This window comes from Thunnus thynnus, chromosome 2, assembly GCF_963924715.1.
Source record: "Thunnus thynnus chromosome 2, fThuThy2.1, whole genome shotgun sequence".
Lineage (NCBI taxonomy): Eukaryota > Metazoa > Chordata > Actinopteri > Scombriformes > Scombridae > Thunnus > Thunnus thynnus.
The window spans coordinates 34,754,587-34,773,531 of NC_089518.1; the positions used below are offsets into that span (position 1 = coordinate 34,754,587).

General features: G+C 39.0%; 2 protein-coding genes across 3 annotated transcripts in view; one reads left to right on the forward strand and one right to left on the reverse strand.

The window, feature by feature from the left end:
* The first annotated feature begins 956 nt into the window (after nt 1-956).
* On the forward strand, nt 957-11,993 carry ascc2 (activating signal cointegrator 1 complex subunit 2). Its single transcript, XM_067571982.1, has 19 exons — nt 957-1,103; nt 3,080-3,186; nt 3,327-3,485; nt 3,612-3,785; nt 3,982-4,111; nt 4,257-4,324; nt 4,866-4,979; nt 5,790-5,902; nt 5,996-6,070; nt 6,173-6,277; nt 6,388-6,456; nt 6,816-6,890; nt 7,517-7,772; nt 8,819-9,015; nt 9,114-9,233; nt 9,529-9,753; nt 9,862-9,955; nt 11,143-11,234; nt 11,528-11,993. The coding sequence occupies exons 2-19, from the start codon at nt 3,103-3,105 to the stop codon at nt 11,697-11,699; spliced, it is 2,322 nt and encodes a 773-aa protein (XP_067428083.1). The 5' UTR covers nt 957-1,103; nt 3,080-3,102; the 3' UTR covers nt 11,700-11,993.
* Nucleotides 11,994-12,795: 802 nt separating this feature from the next.
* Nucleotides 12,796-18,945, reverse strand: part of rnf215 (ring finger protein 215) — a 30,863-nt gene continuing 24,713 nt past the window's right edge. For both annotated transcript variants that reach the window (XM_067572048.1, XM_067572039.1), the window contains 8 exons: nt 18,838-18,909; nt 18,125-18,210; nt 17,902-17,956; nt 17,652-17,756; nt 17,202-17,318; nt 16,263-16,406; nt 15,857-15,959; nt 12,796-14,694 (listed from right to left, as the gene is read on the reverse strand). In XM_067572048.1, coding sequence (XP_067428149.1) covers nt 14,672-14,694; nt 15,857-15,959; nt 16,263-16,406; nt 17,202-17,318; nt 17,652-17,756; nt 17,902-17,956; nt 18,125-18,210; nt 18,838-18,909 — 705 coding nt within the window. In that variant the 3' untranslated portion in view covers nt 12,796-14,671. The remainder of the gene's footprint in view (nt 14,695-15,856; nt 15,960-16,262; nt 16,407-17,201; nt 17,319-17,651; nt 17,757-17,901; nt 17,957-18,124; nt 18,211-18,837; nt 18,910-18,945) is intronic.

Here is an 18,945-nt window from a genome sequence, read left to right on the forward strand (position 1 = left end):
ATAACCTAATAACATTCCTTCTTTTAGTTTTTCTAATTGTAAGTGTTTCACACATCTTTCAGTAAAGTTAAGTTGGCTGGTGGGTTTCACTCTTTCCAGTTGAATAAAAATAGTGTACGTGCTAACAATGTTACAAAACATATACCATATTATATTGATTACTTGACAGCTCTACCATCTTTAACACTGAAAACAGACAGAACTGGATCTGGTTTGAGTTGTTTCTGTAAGACCTCGGACAGAGTTTGGAATATTTTAGTCCAATATGAAGCTGGTGTCTGTCCACATCAATTACGGGATGGATTTACTGTAGGAAACATCTTGGAGCGTCTCAGTTTTGATAGCTGCAGTCGGTGTAATATCATGAACTGCAGCAACATCTGTTGTAGTTCAGATTCATATCTTGCTAATCAATTCTGACATCCATGGACAATCATGCAGTTTACTATCATCAGCAGTATCCGCCTGACTCTATCTGTCTATCTATCTATCTATCTATCTATCTATCTATCTCTGCTACATACAGAAGAAGAATGAACATGTTTTTGTGCCTTTTCCCACTGATCCTCTGTGATCTCCACTCTCAGGTCTTCCTGCCAGGTCTCTTTTAAATGGTCCAATGTAGTTGTACAATCTATTTGTGCAAGTGCATCATGGATTTTAAATATAGCTCCTTTAGTTAAGGGGTTGGACAAGAGTAATATGTCCGTTGTGGAACCGGGTGGCTTGTTGGGAAAGAATGGAAACGTTTTTCTTTAAAAACTGCCAAATTGCAGATATATATATCGCAGAGTTTAAAATAATCAAATTCATAATGGAAAATGAAAATTATATTCTGCATGTAAAACACCAAAGTAAAAACAGAGTAACTGCGGTGCTGCTGCTCTCTCCTTGGTGCCCACTAGAGGGCGGTAATGAAACTCGAAGTGTGTTTTGCTGCGCATGCGTCATGTCAGAAAACAAACCATGTCACTTCCGGGCCCGAGACACCAGCATCGTCAGACAGGTGATTAGACAACGCTTGGAAACCGAAACTGCAGGGAGAAGCTGTGACGACTTTTAATGGGATGGCTTGATACAGTTATAGACAGTCACATTAAGAGGTGAGCAGGTTTATTAACTCTAACTCTAAACTATAGATTTAAATAAAGTCGCCGGCTGGTTACCGTTAGCCTCCATTCATTGAGCTGCTGTCTTCTCTGGTGAACTTGTCAAAAAGCACGACAGTTAGCACGACATTTTAACTGGCCACGTCGTTTTTTTAAAATTCAGAATTTAGCAAATAAACTACGTGGCCTCTTATAGTCATAGCGAGCTATGAAAGTTACAGCCGTTAACAGGTTGCTTTGCCAACATCTTGATTTAAAAAAACAGAAGAAGTAACGTTAGTTAGCTGAGTGAATCTGTTTCTAGCTTTACATTTCTGAGCCGGTTAGCTGAATAAAAAGCAGCTGTAGCTCTTTTTGCTCCAGTTTGTGCCTCTCACGTAACGTTTAGCATACACCTTAAAGGACAGGTTCACAGTTTTTCAAGTCTGTCTTAAAAAAAACAGCTAGGTGTGCAAATGAGTATTGAAATATGCTCTGCTGTAATCATTCCTCCTGTTCATACTGACCATTAGAAGATCCCTTCATAATGCACTTACAATATAAGTGACGGGGGACAAAATCCACAGTCCTCCTTCTGTGCAAAAACGAATTTAAAAGTTTATCTGAAGCTGATATGAAGCTTCAGCCTCCAAATGGGTCAAATCAAGTAGATATCTTTCATTGTTACAGTCTCTTTAGTGCCAAAGTCCCTGTTTTTGTCACTATACTTCCACCGCAGCTCAACAGGGAAACACAAAGAGATAATTTTATGCTAAACAGATTGTAAATGTGTCAGATATCCACTTGATATGACTAACTCAGACTGCTTATAAGCTTCACATCAACTTTTAAATGACTGTGTGGACACACTGTGGATTTTGGCCTCCATCACTTACACTGAAAGCACATTTGAAGGGGGAGGAATATGTTTACATAGGAAAACATCTTTCAGTGTTCAAATGGACACCTGACAGACTTCAAAAACTGAACTTGTCTTTTAACCATACATTTTTCTTAAAGAGAATTAACCGGTGAAAAAGATAATAAACACAGAAGGTCTTTTAAGAAACATACAGTTGTTTTGAGGTATTTCCAGAATCCCCACAGACTCTTCTAAACATCTGGATGAAGTTATATGCTGTCCACTGAACAATAAAAAACAATTTTTAACCCCAACGTTGTTAAAAGATGGTTAGAAGAGTTTTTGAGGATTCTGAAAACACCGTCAGACCTTCTGTTTTTTCGTCGGTGTATTATCTTTAAGAGAAACTGAGACTTCTTAGACCGGAATGTAAAGTATGCAAATAGCCTAGATGAGAGGCACAAACTGGGGCTAATTGACACGTGTCAACTATTGTCAGGAGGGAAAAGAATGTGACGAGCAACTGTTGTTCTAGATATTTGAAATCAAATGTTCTTAATAGTTTTTCTTTTTCACATGTTGTAGCTGAACATAACAGCAACATCTGTACAATACAACAGAGTTTTGGATAACAATACACTCACTTACTAGTTTATTAGATCCACCTAACCAAGTAAAATGTCCAGTTTTTGTTGAAACTGTAAAATAAGTGTTGATACAACTTGGAGGAACAAATAAAGTATAAAGTAAGTAAGTAGTAAAAGTAATAAAAAGTAAGTATAAATGAGTAAAGCAGTGGTGAGGCAGCCAACATTTAGTCCAACTGGTGGTGAGATGTCGCTGTTGGGTAGATTTGCTTTATCAAAGACGCTAGCAAACAAATACAGTACATAAAATAAGCACAGCGGAAATGTCAGATAGGTCAGACCACTGTGTTTAACTATATATCTTTAAACCCTACAGTTATGGCTGCAAATGATGACACAAATAAACAAGTTTGCCGATTTCACATATCTCTGCAGTTCAAATCAACTGCCAGTTGTCTACCCTGAAGCGACTGTTGTTGTTATTGTGACGTCAAGGTGATTCAGTCTATTTTAAATGTCTTTTTGTTGCAATGACTCGTCAGAAATAATCTGAGAAGGAGACGCCATGGCCTGTGCTCGAGTGCCTCTGGATGAGCAGCAGGTGACCGAGCCTGGCCCGCTGGGAAAAGAGCGCACACTGCCCGCACTGGTGAGTCAGCTCTTCCTCGTGTCGATACGGAGACGTACCAACACATCAGCCAGTCTGCGGTGCTCCAGGAATAGCCTGAGTTACCTCTCATGAGGAGCAGTTTATTAGACTCAAACCCTGTGCTTTTTTTAACACGCTAGCACCCGGACAGGAAGGAGGAGCGCTATTTTGTGCCTTATAAGCCCCTGCCAGAGGATAGCACTCCTGCTGAGGTGGAGGAGTTTTTGGAGCATGCGAAATTTATCACAGAGGACCTGGAGTGGCTGCTCGCTCTGCCTCACGATAAGTTTTGGTGTCAGGTGAGGGACTGTCGACGTGTCTTTTTTTCCTCTCTTTTCATTCAGCCACATTAGTCTGATTCAGCGGCTGTGAGCCTCTTTCACACGGTCTTTCCCTCCTCTGCTGTGGTCCATCTTTTCCACCAGGTGGTGTTCGATGAGTCCCTGCAGAGATGCTTAGACTCGTATCTGCATCACGCTCCTCGCGGCCTCGACCTCGCCGCCTTGCCCTCCTCCCCGGCGGTGGCTGAAATGCAGCGCTCCGTCCACAGGATGGTCTTCTTGACCTTCTTAAGGATGGCGACGCACAAAGAATCAAAGGTAGGATGAGAAACCAGATAATAGTCAAGTGATGCTCCAAACAGCTTCTTAGAGGAGATGGATGCTTGGGATTTTTCTGTATTTTCCAGTAATAGTATCGTCACTGCCGATGTACATGATCACCTGATGTGTGTGTGTGTGTGTGTGTGTGTGTGTGTGTGTGTGTGTGTTTGTGTGTGCGCTTCTCTTCCCTCAGGAGAACTTCCTCACCCCAGCTGTGTTTGGAGAAATTATCTACGACAACTTTCTTTTTGACATTCCCAAAATTTTGGATCTTTGCATGTTATTTGGAAAAGGCAACAGCCAGCTGCTGCATAAGATGATAGGTGGGCTGTTTCTTTAAATCTTATCAATTATTCTTGTCACTGTATGGTATCGTGATGAGAAATGTCTCCATTAGGTTAAAATATGAAGTGAAAACTCTTTGTTAACTTTAATAATGATGTCTTTTTTTTTCTTTTTTTTTTTCAGAGAACATCTTTACCCAGCAGCCATCATACTATAGCGACCTGGATGAGACGGTACCCACTGTGTTAGAGGTGAGATTAGATTTTTTAAAATACAGCTGTGTATGTTTCTATGAAGGGGAAATGAAATGTTGGACTAGTAAAAAAGCATGTTAAAGTTTAAGGCTACAACAAAAGTGAACATTAAGTCAATTAAATGTTAAAACAATTGTGAAAAAATGGCATTCCCAATTTCTCAGAGCCTACATTAATGTCTTAAGTGTGCTTGTTTTGTCCAACTAATAGTCTAAAACCTTCAAATATTTAATTTACTTTCACATTAAGTAAGAAAAACAACAAATCATCATATTTTAATAACTGTAATCAGAGAATGTTTGGCTTATTGGCTTGAAAAACGACCGAAACAATGACTTGATTATCAAAATAGTTGCCTGTTTATTTCCTTTAGATCAATTAATCTACTGATCTTTGCTGCTTTTCCTAAAATTGAACTCAAGATATTCTAGACACAAAAACAATATGTTGTTAAGATTTAGTCAAAATGTCTAATGAACATGTCCGTCTTCCTCCTTTCATCTCTCTCTCACTCCTTTTTATTCTCCATCACCTTCAGGTGTTTGACACTATCCTGGACAGATGTGGTCTCCAGTGTGAAGGAGCCACCGCCATGGAACCGATGAAGCTTAACGCACACAAACAGCCCACTGCCATGACCATGAGCCAGCAGGTCAGACACACACATCAACCAAATATTCACCACATGTCACACTAATGGATAATATCCAGTGCTAATGTGTTGCCGCTAAGATGGTCGTGAATATTTAATTTGTTGTTGAGGCATGGAAATGTTTTCTTTGTGAACAAATAAAGTGGATTTTGATTATTCCTAATTTAATTAGGATTAGAGCTGCAATGACTAATCAATTAATAGATTAATAAAATTAATCTACAACTATATTTGATAATCAAATAATCATTTTTTTAATTTTTTTAAAAGCAAATAGGCCAAATCTGCTGATTCTTTGAAGCTTTTCTTTGTCATTCATAATAGTAAAGTGAATATTTTGGGGTTTTGGACTATTGATCAGGTCAAACAAGACATTTGGAGATGTCACTGTAAATGATTGGCTTATCATTTTAATGTGCAGGAAATAGGCCCAGATAAGGTAACATCCTGGGTATTGGAGTAAACAGGGACAGGTTAAGGGGTCAAAGGTCACATGTAGCTTGGGGGCTTTTGCCTTCCTGTGTCCATGGGAGATGTGGCTCTTATCTAGCATATATGTGTATGTAAATATATACCTCATGACTGTTTGTCATCGGCTGTAATCATATAAACTGATACAAACACAGATTTTCATTTCTCTGTTCCTTCTGACACTATAACAGAATAGATTTGCTCTTTGTTCTGTGAGACGAACTAGCAGATTGATCAATTATGAAAATAGTTGTTAGTTGCAGCCCTAATTTGGATTGATAGTAGAAAGCCTTAATGGACTGTACAGCTTGATAATATGTGTTTGTTTTCTTGTTTTAGGAACTTGTAGATATTATTTTGTACCTGTGTGACTCGACAACCACCATCCATGCCTTCCTGGACATCTTCCCTGCTGCCTGCTCCAGCTTCCACTCCCACAGCTTCCTCGACAGGTACCTGATTCCCATCCAACTACATCACAACTCAACTTTCAGCGTTTCCTTCGCTGAAAGTTTTCTTGATTGTTATATTTTCCCTCCTGTCAGATTGACCTCGTTTTATGAGACCGCTGTGCCTGACCTTGAGAAGGCCTTGAGGAAGAGAAACTTTGATGATAAAGGGTGAGCGTCTGTTTCAGGGATTTAATGCAGGAAAAAAAAGAGGATTGAGACCAGAATATATGAATAATATATTCATAACAATCTTCCAAACCCTCCTTTTAGTGTTCAGGAGGACGCGTGGAAGAGATTATCACACTCCTGTCGGAAGATGGTGGAGATGGCTCACCTGGTGCTGCACCACACCTGCCTACAGCCGATCCTGGAGGGGTGAGACATCCAGACTCTCAACATGTAGCTTAGCGAGATTAGCATGTAGCGATCTATTCTGACACACACATACACATACACTAATGCTGCTGCTGTTTGTTATCTTGCAGCGGAGAAAACATGCAAACGTTTGCAGAGGAGCTACTTCAACATTTCACATCTTTTTTACCAGAGAAAAGGTAAGAGATCACAGGTACCCCTTTAAATCTGAGAAATGGTTCATTATATTTACATCAAACGTCCCCCAGTCTGTGTCTTTAAGGTAAATTGTACTCACTGGGGTTTTGATGTGAAACAGGTTTGTATTTAGATTGATCAAGTCGACTGCCAGCGTCTGTTTAATTATTGTTTATTGTTTAAGCAGAGGAGCCAAACCGGCTGCATCGCACACACACATTAACACATTTAGATTATAAATGTTTTACTTTCAGCATTTGGCACTCAGAAAACACTGATGGGAATAAAATGAAAAGTAAGCCAGTGATAGAAAGTTGTCTGTTTGACACGCTGTAATTGAAGTTTTGATCTTTTCTTTTAGGTTCTTGTCAGACTACGATGAGCAGTTCCCCATTGCGGACGACATCAGCCTCCTACATCAGGCCCTGCCTGTCATGTATCCTTATCAGCTTTACAAATGTGTCTGGATAATAACGTTATGCTTAAAATATGTACATCTATTTACTAATGTAAAATGATATTTCAGTGTTGACGACACATTTCTAAAGATCCACAGAAACATAGATCTGTGGTTCTACACTAGACCTTTAAATTCCAACTTTACTTCAGTATGTGTAGACTATTAATTGACCAATTGTCAATTAATGTTGTGATGGTGAGAACACAAACAATATCAATTAATATTTATTTCAACTAGCAGGAACGAATATAGTCGACAACCAGTTGCCGTGGAGAGAAGATGGAAGAGAACTTGTTGCTTTTAATTGTAGGAAGTATAAAACTTGCAAATAGTACAGGAGCATGATGTCATCTAGAGGAGTCATAAAGCTCTGAAAAAAGACTTGAGTATTAGTGTCAGACAGTAATAACTTTTAGTATCAGTTATTTACATTTATATTTATTCATTCGGTTGACACTTTTGTCCAAAGTGAAGTACAAGTGAGGTACAATCCAAGCCGCAGTAGATAAAGGAGAATAAGAAATGAGACATTTTTTTACGAGAGCCTGAAAATTAAATGAGTGTTTCAGTCGGTTCCTTCCTTAACCGCCTGTTTCCTCCAGTGATGAGACCAGGACGTCCTATCTGCTCCAGGGGGTCGAGAGCGCCTGGGACAGCGTCGGGCGACGGAAACCGCAGAGTCAGATTCAGCTGAGAACGTCCTCGTCATTTGTAGCCAATCAGGGAGCAGTGGGCGGTGCTTCCGCCGCTTCCTCTTCAGCCAGCTTTAACCCTCAAGAGGTCCGAGAACCAGGAGAAGGAGGAGAGAGCCTGAGAGGAGCGGAGGCCATGCTGGATGTTTCCAGAAAAGGAAATAACGTTAGTCTTTTCATTATTGATTATTGTTTATTTAACAGCTCATCAGCACCACAGATGATGTCATAAACTCGCTTGTTTACAACATTAGAGATCATTAGTTCATTAATGGATTAGTTGCCAACCATTAAATTAAACTATTTTGATAATTGATTAACCGTTTTGTAAGAAATAAATGTCCAAATTCTCTGATTCAAGCTTCTTAAATATAAATATTTTCTAACTTTGCAAATCCTCCATGACAATTAACAGAATAGTGTTGGGTTGTGGACCCCGTGGGCTTTGTGAAACAGTGATTGACAATTTTGCCATTTTCTAACATTTTATAGACCAAACAACTAATTGATTAATGGAGAAAATATTCAACAGATTAATTACAGTGAAAATGCCAAATGATAACGATATACAGCAAAGAAAAATGTCTGTAGAGAAAAGTTTAATAATAATTCCTTTTTTTAATTACACAAAGGTAATTAATAATTCTTAACATAAAATGTAAAAATATATTAAAACATTTAAAAGACAATGAGAAGAAAAAGAAGATAAACAATAAATCTTCCTAAATTTATTGTAATAAAAATGGCAGACGTGTGTGTGAAGTATTGGAGGAAGGTTTGAAAAGAGATGTATGAGCTCGACTCATCCAGTTCAAAGTGAATCATTACTGAACTAATGTTACATGTCAGTGTTGCCTCTGTGTGATAGATGTTAAGTATCAGACAGCAAACATGCACACCTCTTTTTGACTTGTACATGTCTAATTGACTTTTTTTTTTTTTTGGAACATTTTTCACAGCTTGTCTTTTATTTATGACAGACAGATAGAGGTGGATTATGAACTGTAGCTGCTCTGAAGAACTTTTTTTATGAACAGAAAACTTTTATGTTTGGAAAGGTCACAGCCTGTGAAATAACCAAATAAGATGAAGGAAAACTGTGTATGATGCTCATAAAAACAAGTCTATAGAGGATCATACTAAACATGCAGAAAGCTAAGAACTAAAATTCAACATTACCAAGTGACCTGACCTCACTTCATTGTGTTTTAGGGAGCGGTTTGTCCGGTGAGCGGGGCTGAGCTGGAGTCTCTGCTGTCGTGTATCAGGGACCTGCTGCCTGATTTGGGAGAAGGCTTCCTGCTGGCCTGCCTGCAGGAGTACGACTACAACTCTGAGCTGGTCATCAACAACATCCTGGAGGACCGGTTGGCCCCGAACCTGGACAAACTGGACCGAGCCATGCCGAGGTAATGTCACACACTGACGCTGGGATACACTGGGTTTACATATAAAGCTTATGTATGTTTTCTGTGTGTTTGACCTCGCTCCTCTCCTTTCTTCTCAGGCCTGTGAAGGAGGAGGTTTCAAGCGTTCTGAGCAAAAGATCCAACGTGTTTGACGACGACGAGTTTGACATCTTCCGCAGGGATCAGGTGGACATGTCTCGCATCTGGAAGGGCAGGAGGTAAAAGCACATCGGAGACGCTCGCTGAGAAAAGATCTGGACTCCTTTTATATCCTTGGAGTTGCACAAACTGACTGATAATTTGAACAAACTAATTTTCTAGTGACAAAACTGAGGTTTTACCTGATTTATGTGCTTTAAAAATCCTGTTCCATTAAAGCCAAGTCAGAATTTACTGCCTCTCTCTGCAACGCTGCCATTAAAAACTCAGATTTAAACAATTTCCAACTCATATTTAACAGCTGAGACTGCGTTAGGCGACGTGTAACCTTGCCGTGTTTTCTTCCTCCTGCAGGAAAGGTGAGAGCGCTCGAGAGCTGCTGGACGACAAGCAGCACATAGCGGAGCAGAAAGCTCGTTACCAGGCCTACGAGACGGTGGTGGACGAGGTCGTCATCGAGCCCGGTGAATCCGCCGCCAGCTACGGCCTGGACGACTACGACGACGAGTACGATGACACCTACGACATGAACCAAGTGGGAGCCAACGACCTGGACGGAGACAGTCTGCTGAACAGAAGGTGAATCTGTTGTTCTCAGGTTTTGATCACAGTGAAGTATAAAATGTTTAATAAGTTGCTCTGGTAGTGGACGCGTCGTTCATTCAGTGTGTGTCTGTTTTCCTGCAGACCTTTTACAGTCCCTCAGGTACTAAGAAAAGGAAACAAACACGAGGATGTGGACGAAGGCGAAGACGAGGATGAGGAAGAAGAAAGTGTACAGGTAATTAAATCACATCAATCTTTTTTTTTAACCATTTTTTACAGCTAAGAGAGACTTTTTACTGAATGTTAACCTGAAATTTATCCCATTTTTGTAATTGACTCCTAAAGGATAAACAGGATTTACGCTGTATTTTACAGATCCCATAATTTTATAATTTTATATATTTCCAAGTTGTCTGAGTAAGAAGCTTAATGGTTCATTTTTAGGATGTTTTACAGAGAGGCTGCTGAATGTCACTAATTCTAAGATAAAAACACAAAAAAGGTGTTAAGTTGGTCTAATTCATCATATTTGGGTTCATCTGTAGTTATTTATCTGCAAAAAATAGAAAATAGTTTTCAGTGTGTAATTTTGTGTCCACATTTTAGCATATTAAGTTTTTTTTCAATAATTACATAAAAGTAGCTGCTTTGTAACTTTTAATTTTCGGGACATTTCTTTGAAAGGGTTCATTGTAATTTGCTAATATGCTAATATGTCGTTTGACACAACACACAAAACTTCACACTGAAAACACAATATTTTCTCAGTTGAAGAATTATTAAGAGTCTAATTTATTAAGACTTTTTGCAGATTAACAACTATGTATGAATCCAAATATAATGAATCTCCAACTAGACCAACTTAACACTTTTCTTTTGTTTTTTCTTTCTCTCTGTAAGATGTAAAAATTCACTGTTAAATAGCTGCAAATTAATCTGAAAATTGGTATAAAATTAAAAGGACCAGTAAAATAAATCAGTAGCATTTCTCCATGTAGCTTAAATTAAAAGACTCTTCTTCTAGCACACTGGTGTAAAGTGCTGAATAGAAAGTGACATTTTTATTTTAAATGACATTAAATTGAATTTAACTGGTAATTATGTGAAGAACTAGCAGAATTACTTGAGATGAGAAATGATAAAAAACATCTTAATCACATTTCTAGTATCACTGCAAACACCACTAAACACGTTTCATATGTAGAGATGAAATACATTTGCCAAATTTATTTTTAGTGCAGAATAATTTGTTTGCTGGATGAATTCCAGTTAACATAATTTTCCTAAATGTTAATGTCGTCTTGTGAAATGAAACTACAGTTGTGTCATATCTATATATAACACTATATCTGCATGTTTACTTTCCTATTGTGAAGGTTGTCAAACGGTGTGATAACATGTTGAACCCTTTTTATATTTCAGAACAACGTAAACAGAGACCAGTTTGTGCAGGACCCGGCTCTGCTGAGGGAGAGGGCTGAAGCTAGAAGAGCCGCCATGCAGCAGAGGAAAGGGTAAAGACTGGTTTATCAAATCATAAAAGATGAATGAAAGCTGAAAGGTAGATTTTTTTTTTCTTTAAAGAAATGTTGTCATTCAGGGGTTTCTACCTGGTTCTCAAAGTTGAATTAAACACTTTTTAAGACTGGTTGATACGTACACAACATAGGTTCGGCATGATCAGTTTGTCTCCTTCCTTTTTTAAAAAAATATTAATTGGTGTTTTTGTCATTCAGAAAAAATTGTAACTTTATGTTAAATTTTCCTTCAACTCCATCTATTGACTCCCTTCATCCTTCTCCTCCAGCATCCGGCCGGAGCGTCCCAGCAACGTCGTGGGCCGGGCCAAAGGTCAAGGACAAACGTTGGAGACATTCCTGGACCGACGCAAGAAAGAGGCCAACAAGAGCCGCGGCGCCAACCACAACCGCCGCACCATGGCCGACCGCAAGAGGAACAAAGGGATGATCCCTTCCTGACCTGCGTGACGGCCCGCTGCTCGAACCAAACACACCAGTAGGAGGGAAAGAAGAACTGGCCCTGAAGTCATAAAGAGGGAAATGGCACCCGCAGGTTTTGGTGAAGAGTTGCATTTGTTTACTGACTGTCTTTTAGAAAGGTGACATTTTTGGCTTTTTGTGATGAGAAGTTGCCGAGCAGCTTGGTGGACTGATTGAGACCCAGAACATCTGCTTTTAGCGTTTGAGCCTAAAGGATGTTTAATTCTTTGGCCCAAATCATTTTCTTTTTATTAAAAAAAAAAACAAACCAAAGTTCAGAGTGTGAGCCAGGGACTGATGACAAAGAATAAGACCTTCTTTCTTTTTTTTTTTTGCCAAGTAACAAATCAGTTTATTGTTATTAAGATCCAGAGTGATCGATTGAAGTTTCTTTGACACCATTATCATCTTCAAATAAACAACATAGGAATAAAAAGGAAGAATTATCCAAGTGTTTTTTGGAGAAAGTGGTTCCTTCTGTAGCTGGAAGAACAAATTACTGACCTGGTGATCAAGTCTGGACGTCAGCGGCAGAGCGGCGCACGTGCGTGAAAAGCCGCTCGCATGTTAACGTTTTAAATGCATGCAAGTGATGTCATCCACCCGCTTCACGCCACCGCCGCCGCCGCTGTCCAGTATCCACTAAAACTAAAGTCTAGTAAAAAAAAAAAAAAAAAAAAAGATATCCGCTCTGTGACCCATCTCATCATTATGAAGCTTTTGTGTTTTTGGAAGCACGTGCAGTAGAGGAGCCTCCTACATGTCGCCACGCGCACACACACACTATTTTCTATGGAGAAGACAGATCTATCGGAGCATTTTGTAACAAAACAAAGAAAAAAAAGCACATGTAATTGCTTTTTTTGGAGTTGACATTGCAAAGAAAAAAAAACATCAAATAAATACATTAATACTATGTTTTTGACATCCTTCGAGTTTGAGTCATCACTGACGAAACGCCACGATCACTTTTTTTCTTTTGTCACGGTCAGGATTGACTTCATGATTACACTTATTTTCCTCTGTTATTTTTTTGTGATTTGACCAAAAAGGGCTGCAAATTTTGCACAGAGTCATATTTGGTTTTAACTTGAATGATAAAGCCGGCAAAGTTTTTCTTATCGTCAACAAATCCCATAAAAAGACCCGAAAGAAACAACGAATTGATCCGAATAACGACTAACGAGCTACATTTCATTACCAAATACATACACTGTAGTTTATTGTGAATAAATACTCACTAGAGCACAAAACGTGGATTCATCTGCTGCTGAAAATAGCCTCAGACAAATCCACTGTTTCCTCCTGTTAGCTTGCTCAGCTGTTATGGGAAATGAATGAGGCTTTTCAAAATAAATGTCTATATTTGTGAGCTGTTTTGAAGATTTACATCCTCAGTAGGAACCAGTGAACTAACTAACTGTTGGTTTTGGTCTTTCCGTGGGATTTGTTGGCAGTAAGAATAGAGATTAACACCAACTTTGCACTTTAACTGTAGTTTTTAACTGTATGTAAACACACAGTTTGAATACAACTCTCTGCAAATACGTCAAAAACGTCAACATACACAAATCTTGAAAGAAAAGAAGAACTGAAGTTAGGAGGCTGCACTTTCAATAATCCAAGTTTTTAGGTTATTAGAGTTAATTTGCAGCTGCATCTGTCACATGACCTGCTGATGAGATTTATAGAGCAGAACTGTTCTCAGTGGATGAGGCTGATTTTCTATATTTTTCTTACCGTCAACAAATCTCATGTTTGGAGCCAAACAATGAATTGATCTACTTACAAGTATTGTGTGTGCGTGTGTATCCAAAGTCTGATATGTCTTATTCCTCTGTGCCGTAAACCTCCGTTGTCGTCTAAAAACTGTTAAAAACACGTCAATGAGCTGCAGTGAAAACATGATCGTCGTCTTTGGAGCCGTTTCTAAACCAACTAACGTGACCAATCTCTTCATAATGAAGGAACTCGTCACCCAGTGCAACAGTTTGACTCATTGACGTGTTTTTAATAGTTTCTGGACAACAGCAGAGGTCTACTGCAACATCTGTAAGTAGGATCAGTTCATAGTTTGACTCTGCACATGTTGACAATAAGATAAATATAGAAAAGTGCAGCCTCATCCTTTAACTTCTTCATACAGACCTTCTGAATATGAGGAAGCCAACTGAGCAGTGACCTTAACAGCTCTATCACTACGCATTTAAAACAGTGCAACTAAACGAGCTCCTGTAAGATACAAAGCTGTGATGTTAAAGTGTAATTGAAGAACTGTGTTTGTAGTTTGGGTTTCCATCACTCTGCAGTGAAGTCATAAGGCATGTTGGAAACACTTTTTCCACATCTGGTGCCAACTGTCACAGTTAACTTCTGGACTACGACTACGAGACCTCTACGACTAACATTTAATGCAAAGTTTCAACACTAGATGAAATCAGTCTTAGTTCGTCCACTTTGTAAGTTGCTTATTGACATCATTTGGACCTAAAGTGAACATTGACGAGTCGATCGATTCGTCCGTGTTTACAATTACTCCGTCAGCTTATCTGGGTTTTATGGAGCAGAAGGTGCGTCCGAAGCCGTAACACAAACACCCTCATGAGTCACGACGTCACATACGAATATTTCCACAGTTGTACAGTAACATGATCCCAGGAAGAAGTACTGTTCACACACACACACACAACAGTACCGCTAAAGTACTTCATAGTATTGTGTTAATACTACCACCTAGTGTCCGTGAGACCCGCTGAAGGTCAGAGGTCAGAATCCGACCGGCTCCGCAGTCCTGACGGCCGGTCGGCTGCTGTGAGAAGTTTTATATTTGCTCCCACGATCCATCGCTGGAAGGAGGAAGCGACGAGGTCAGTTTAAAAAAAACAACAAAAAAAAAGGGCTACTGGAGTGTCACAGAAGACGAGATGTGATTCCCAGAGGTGAGGTGACCGTTAACTGTCCTTACAGACGCTGCCTGAGGAAGAGAAAGAGATTTTAATCCAGAGCTGAAACCATCAGTGAGTCATTAGATCAGCTGATCAACAGAAAACTGTTTTGATGATCGATTTATTGACATTTATTAAGCAAAAATGATCTGGTTCCAGCTTCTCATATAAAGATTTGCTGGATTTCTTTTGGTTTTTAACTGTTGGTTAAACAAAAAAGCAATTTTAATGTGTCAAAATGGCTTCTGGATGATTTTAATGTGATTGTTTTTTTTTTTACTATTTTTTGACCTTTTATCGACCGGTGGATTACTCTGGGGGAAAAAACAGATTGATTGAGAAAATATATGGCCCAGATAAAATTGTTAAGACTTTTACTTTGTTAAATTAAAGGATAAAAGGAAAAGAAACAAATGGTTTACTACAGAAGTACAAACTTTACAGTTGATACATGATTTTAAGAAAAAAAAGGGTTAAATTTTCATCCATTAAAAAAGTCAAACTCTCTCCTGTCCAGCAGCTTCAGTCAGTAAAACTTTATCGTTCAAACTAAAGCCAGTGAAAAGTGAAGCACACAAAACTGACAACACATTAAAGTTCAACATACAAATATGACACATTATACTGTTTGGGCAACAATGAACTGTTGCTTGTATTTGGTTTCAAATGACTCATAATTTGTAAAATGAAACCATTTTTGGTTTTGGTCTTTATGGGAGCTGTTCATAATAAATATTAATAAGATGAAAATCAGTGAGGATTCTCCTTCTGGTCCTGTGATGAAGGTTTGTTTTTAAATATTTCTGCATGGAAATGGAAAAACAAGTTATTGTTAAAACTTCACTGTAAGGCCCCGATTTAGCATTTATAAGAAGTATATAAACATTTCATAAATGTTCATAACACTATCATGTAGTTTTAAGCAGATATAAGTGTTTATGAATCTTTAACTCCTGCTTAGAGCACCTGTAACTATAAACATAATGAAATATAGTAAAATACAGTTTAAATCATGTAAAATATGTCTTCATAGAATTTATAACTGCTAACAAATACTGGGCATTAATTATCACATTCATATCTGCTTACATCTACATTATAGTGTCATTTATTGTTTATATACTGCTTATAAATACAAGAATACTGATAGTGTCAAACATGAAGAGACAGATGTGAACTGATGTGACTCACTGAGGATGCTGCGTTTGCACAGAGGACAGGTGTGCTGCAGCAGCAGCCAGGGGTCCACGCAGTCTCTGTGATACTCATGGAGACACGGCAGCACCCGCAAACACTGAGGACAAAATACCCAACATTCACCTCACTGCAGAGTCACCATCTGACACGCATCAACCGCTAGTCGATTGACAAAAAAATAATCTGCAACTATTTAGATAATTTAGATCATTGTTTTTGTCATTTTTTAAGGGAAAAAAAAGCTAAACACCTGCTGGTTGCCATGGCTCTAAGAAATTATAATTTATTATAATAATTCATGGAGAAAGTAATCTGCAGATTAATCGATAATAGAAACAGTTGCAGCTGTAATCTGTGATGCATGAGTGGGTGTATTCTGCTACACTCTGACTCGGCTGACCTGGTTGTTGTTGAACGGCTCCAGACACACGGCGCAGTTGTCGGTTTCTACCGGCTGGGACGGATCACACCAGGGTTTGGGCTGACGGTACGTTTTGGTCTTGAGAGACGACATTCTCTTCAGGACGTCCTGTTTAGGAAGCAACTGAAGAAATACGACACAGCAGAACATCACGTGTGAAGAATTATGTATCATTTAAGTAAAGGGGAGCGACATTAAGGATTTTATTTCTAATATGTACATGTATGTATATGTGTACAGCATATGTATGTGTATATATGTACATGTGTATATTTATATATGAAGACTGAACAATCAATAATAAAGTCGCTCAGTAGAAAATGTATTGGAAACTCTTCTCCAGGTTGTGGATTTACTGCTTTTCTGTGTGTGTGAGTCTAAAAGGGCTGTGCAGTAATAGAAAAAACATGTTTTTTCAATGTCTGACTCATTGTGCTGTTCTATTTTTAGAGTTTTACAACATAACTTTTTGAGTTTCATGACGCTACTATGAAGCTTTAACTGTCCACTTTGTCTTCAAACATTCTGTCCACAACTTATTTGTTAACTCTGCTCTGAAGCAACATTATATCACAGTTACAGAGTAAAATATTCAGTTCAACTTCACTATTTAGCATTTTGACTCAGAATAAACTGTGTTGGACTGAAGTCTGTCTGCAAAACATGAATTTATGATCTACAGAGTACATAAAGATGCGAAAAACAAAAATATTTTCTAACTAATACATCTGGGAAATTAATGTATTAATAACATTGTACAAAAAATAGCAGAAAAACATGAATATTTTGTGTAAACCAATAAAAAATTAGAATGATGAACCAACAGTGAGTGTTACTATCACTATGTATCAAGAAACTGCATCTGGCTCTGCTTAGAATAAACAACACAACAAGCTGAGTTCATGATCAGCAGTTTACCTCTAAGTCGTCGTTCAGCTGGTGGTCCTGGTACTGCCAGCGGGCCTGAACGATGACGCCGGTGCTGAGGATCAGAGCCACCAGGAGGACCGTGTCCCACAGCTGCTGCAGGTACTTCTAGAGACACACAGAGAGGAGCGACATGTAAACATCTGCTTCCTTTCACGTTTCATAAAAAACAACACGACTCAGGAAATGATTCTAGTAACAGACAGGAAAGTAAAATGGATGAGACTTTTCTGATTTATAGAGAAACTGAGAATTCTTCCTCTTTACATACTTAAAAATAAAATGTCTGTAAATCCATTTAGCCAATCAGGAGAGGAGAGGTCATTCCCAGGTGGATAAGAAAGCACGTGACTCTCCGTGTTGGTTTAAACTCCTTCTGTAGCAGCTTTAAGGGAAACATGTATAAGAGTCTGATGATGTTGATCGTTCTGCTCCCCCTACCTGGACCTGAGAGTTGGTCTCTCCCGTGCAGATGACCCCCTGCCACTCTCCGTAGCGTCCGCCTCTCGATCGCCCGCAGCTGGACCACAGCGTGAGCGTGGCTCCCTGCCCGAACACACAGCAGCACGTGCTCACTGTCAGCTCAGCCTGTCATCTGTTCACTCACCACCGGAGGGTGTTAACGACTGAGAAACACACTGTCAGCTTGATTGATTGATTGATTGATTGACTGATTGATTGAGGGGCTCACCAGGTTGTCCTGCAGGATGGTCTTGTATGTGATTTTCGCTGTCGCCTGAAGGCCCCTGTAGAGAGAAAACATCCTCCATCAGTACATTTAAATACACCAGAACTAGATCAACTGTATTTTGAGTGTTTTTTTTTTAAATCAGAAATGTGAAGTACAGCTGCATTTGAAAGCACAACTATCATCCACGTCGTCAGTATCTATGACAACATGCGTTTTTTTGTACCTGAGCAGAGCTCCGATCAGCTTGGTGACGTTTTCAGACGTCTGGATCACAATGATGGGCTTCGACAGCACCTGAGACAGATCCATCTACACACACACACACACACACACACACACGTTTAGGTTATAAACACTAACTGGACAAAACGTCTTTAAAACTTAACTCATTGTGGATTTTCAGCCGAGACAATCTCATAATCTGTGCACGGCTGTGGCTCAGAGAGGGTTATCCACTAATCAGAAACTCGGTGGTTGGATCCGTCCTGTCCGCATGTCGGAATGTCCCCGAGCAAGATAAAAACCTCAGATTGCTCCAGATGTTTGTGTCGTAGCTTGATGAGCGTGAACGAGCAGCAGGAAATCTCTTTGGATAAAAGTGCTACATAAATGCAGCCATTTATCTATCGACTCTAGGGCTGTAACTAATGATTAATCTGATAAAATGTTCTGTTTTCATCGATAAAATGCCAGAAAGTTGTAAAAAAAAAAAAATTACTTGTTATAATTTCCCAAGAGTCAACGGTGACGTCTTTATACGTCTTTGTTTTGTCTGACCAACAGTCCAAAAACCAAAGATATTCAGTTTACTATTGTATAATCACCCAAAGCTCCTCAAAGGTTATGGATCGCTATGATTATTAAAATGCCTCCAGATACAAACTGTTACTGGAAGCTTTCATGTTAAATTGGCACATTAAATTTGTGAGTTTTTACCTCTCTGACGGTGTTCTGGTTGAGAGCCAGAATGATCAGCGCAGACGCTCCGAGGACCAGAGCTCGCTTCATCTTGAAGAGAAACGAAACGATGAAATGTTTCAGGAT

Excerpts from the sequence above, each read along its gene's own strand:
- ascc2 (XM_067571982.1), top strand. The coding sequence starts at position 3,103 with ATGGCCTGTGCTCGAGTGCCTCTGGATGAGCAGCAGGTGACCGAGCCT. Across the intron at positions 6,071-6,172 it reads AGAAACTTTGATGATAAAGG|TGTTCAGGAGGACGCGTGGA; the intron begins GTGAGCGTCTGT and ends CCCTCCTTTTAG. Across the intron at positions 9,754-9,861 it reads GACAGTCTGCTGAACAGAAG|ACCTTTTACAGTCCCTCAGG; the intron begins GTGAATCTGTTG and ends GTTTTCCTGCAG.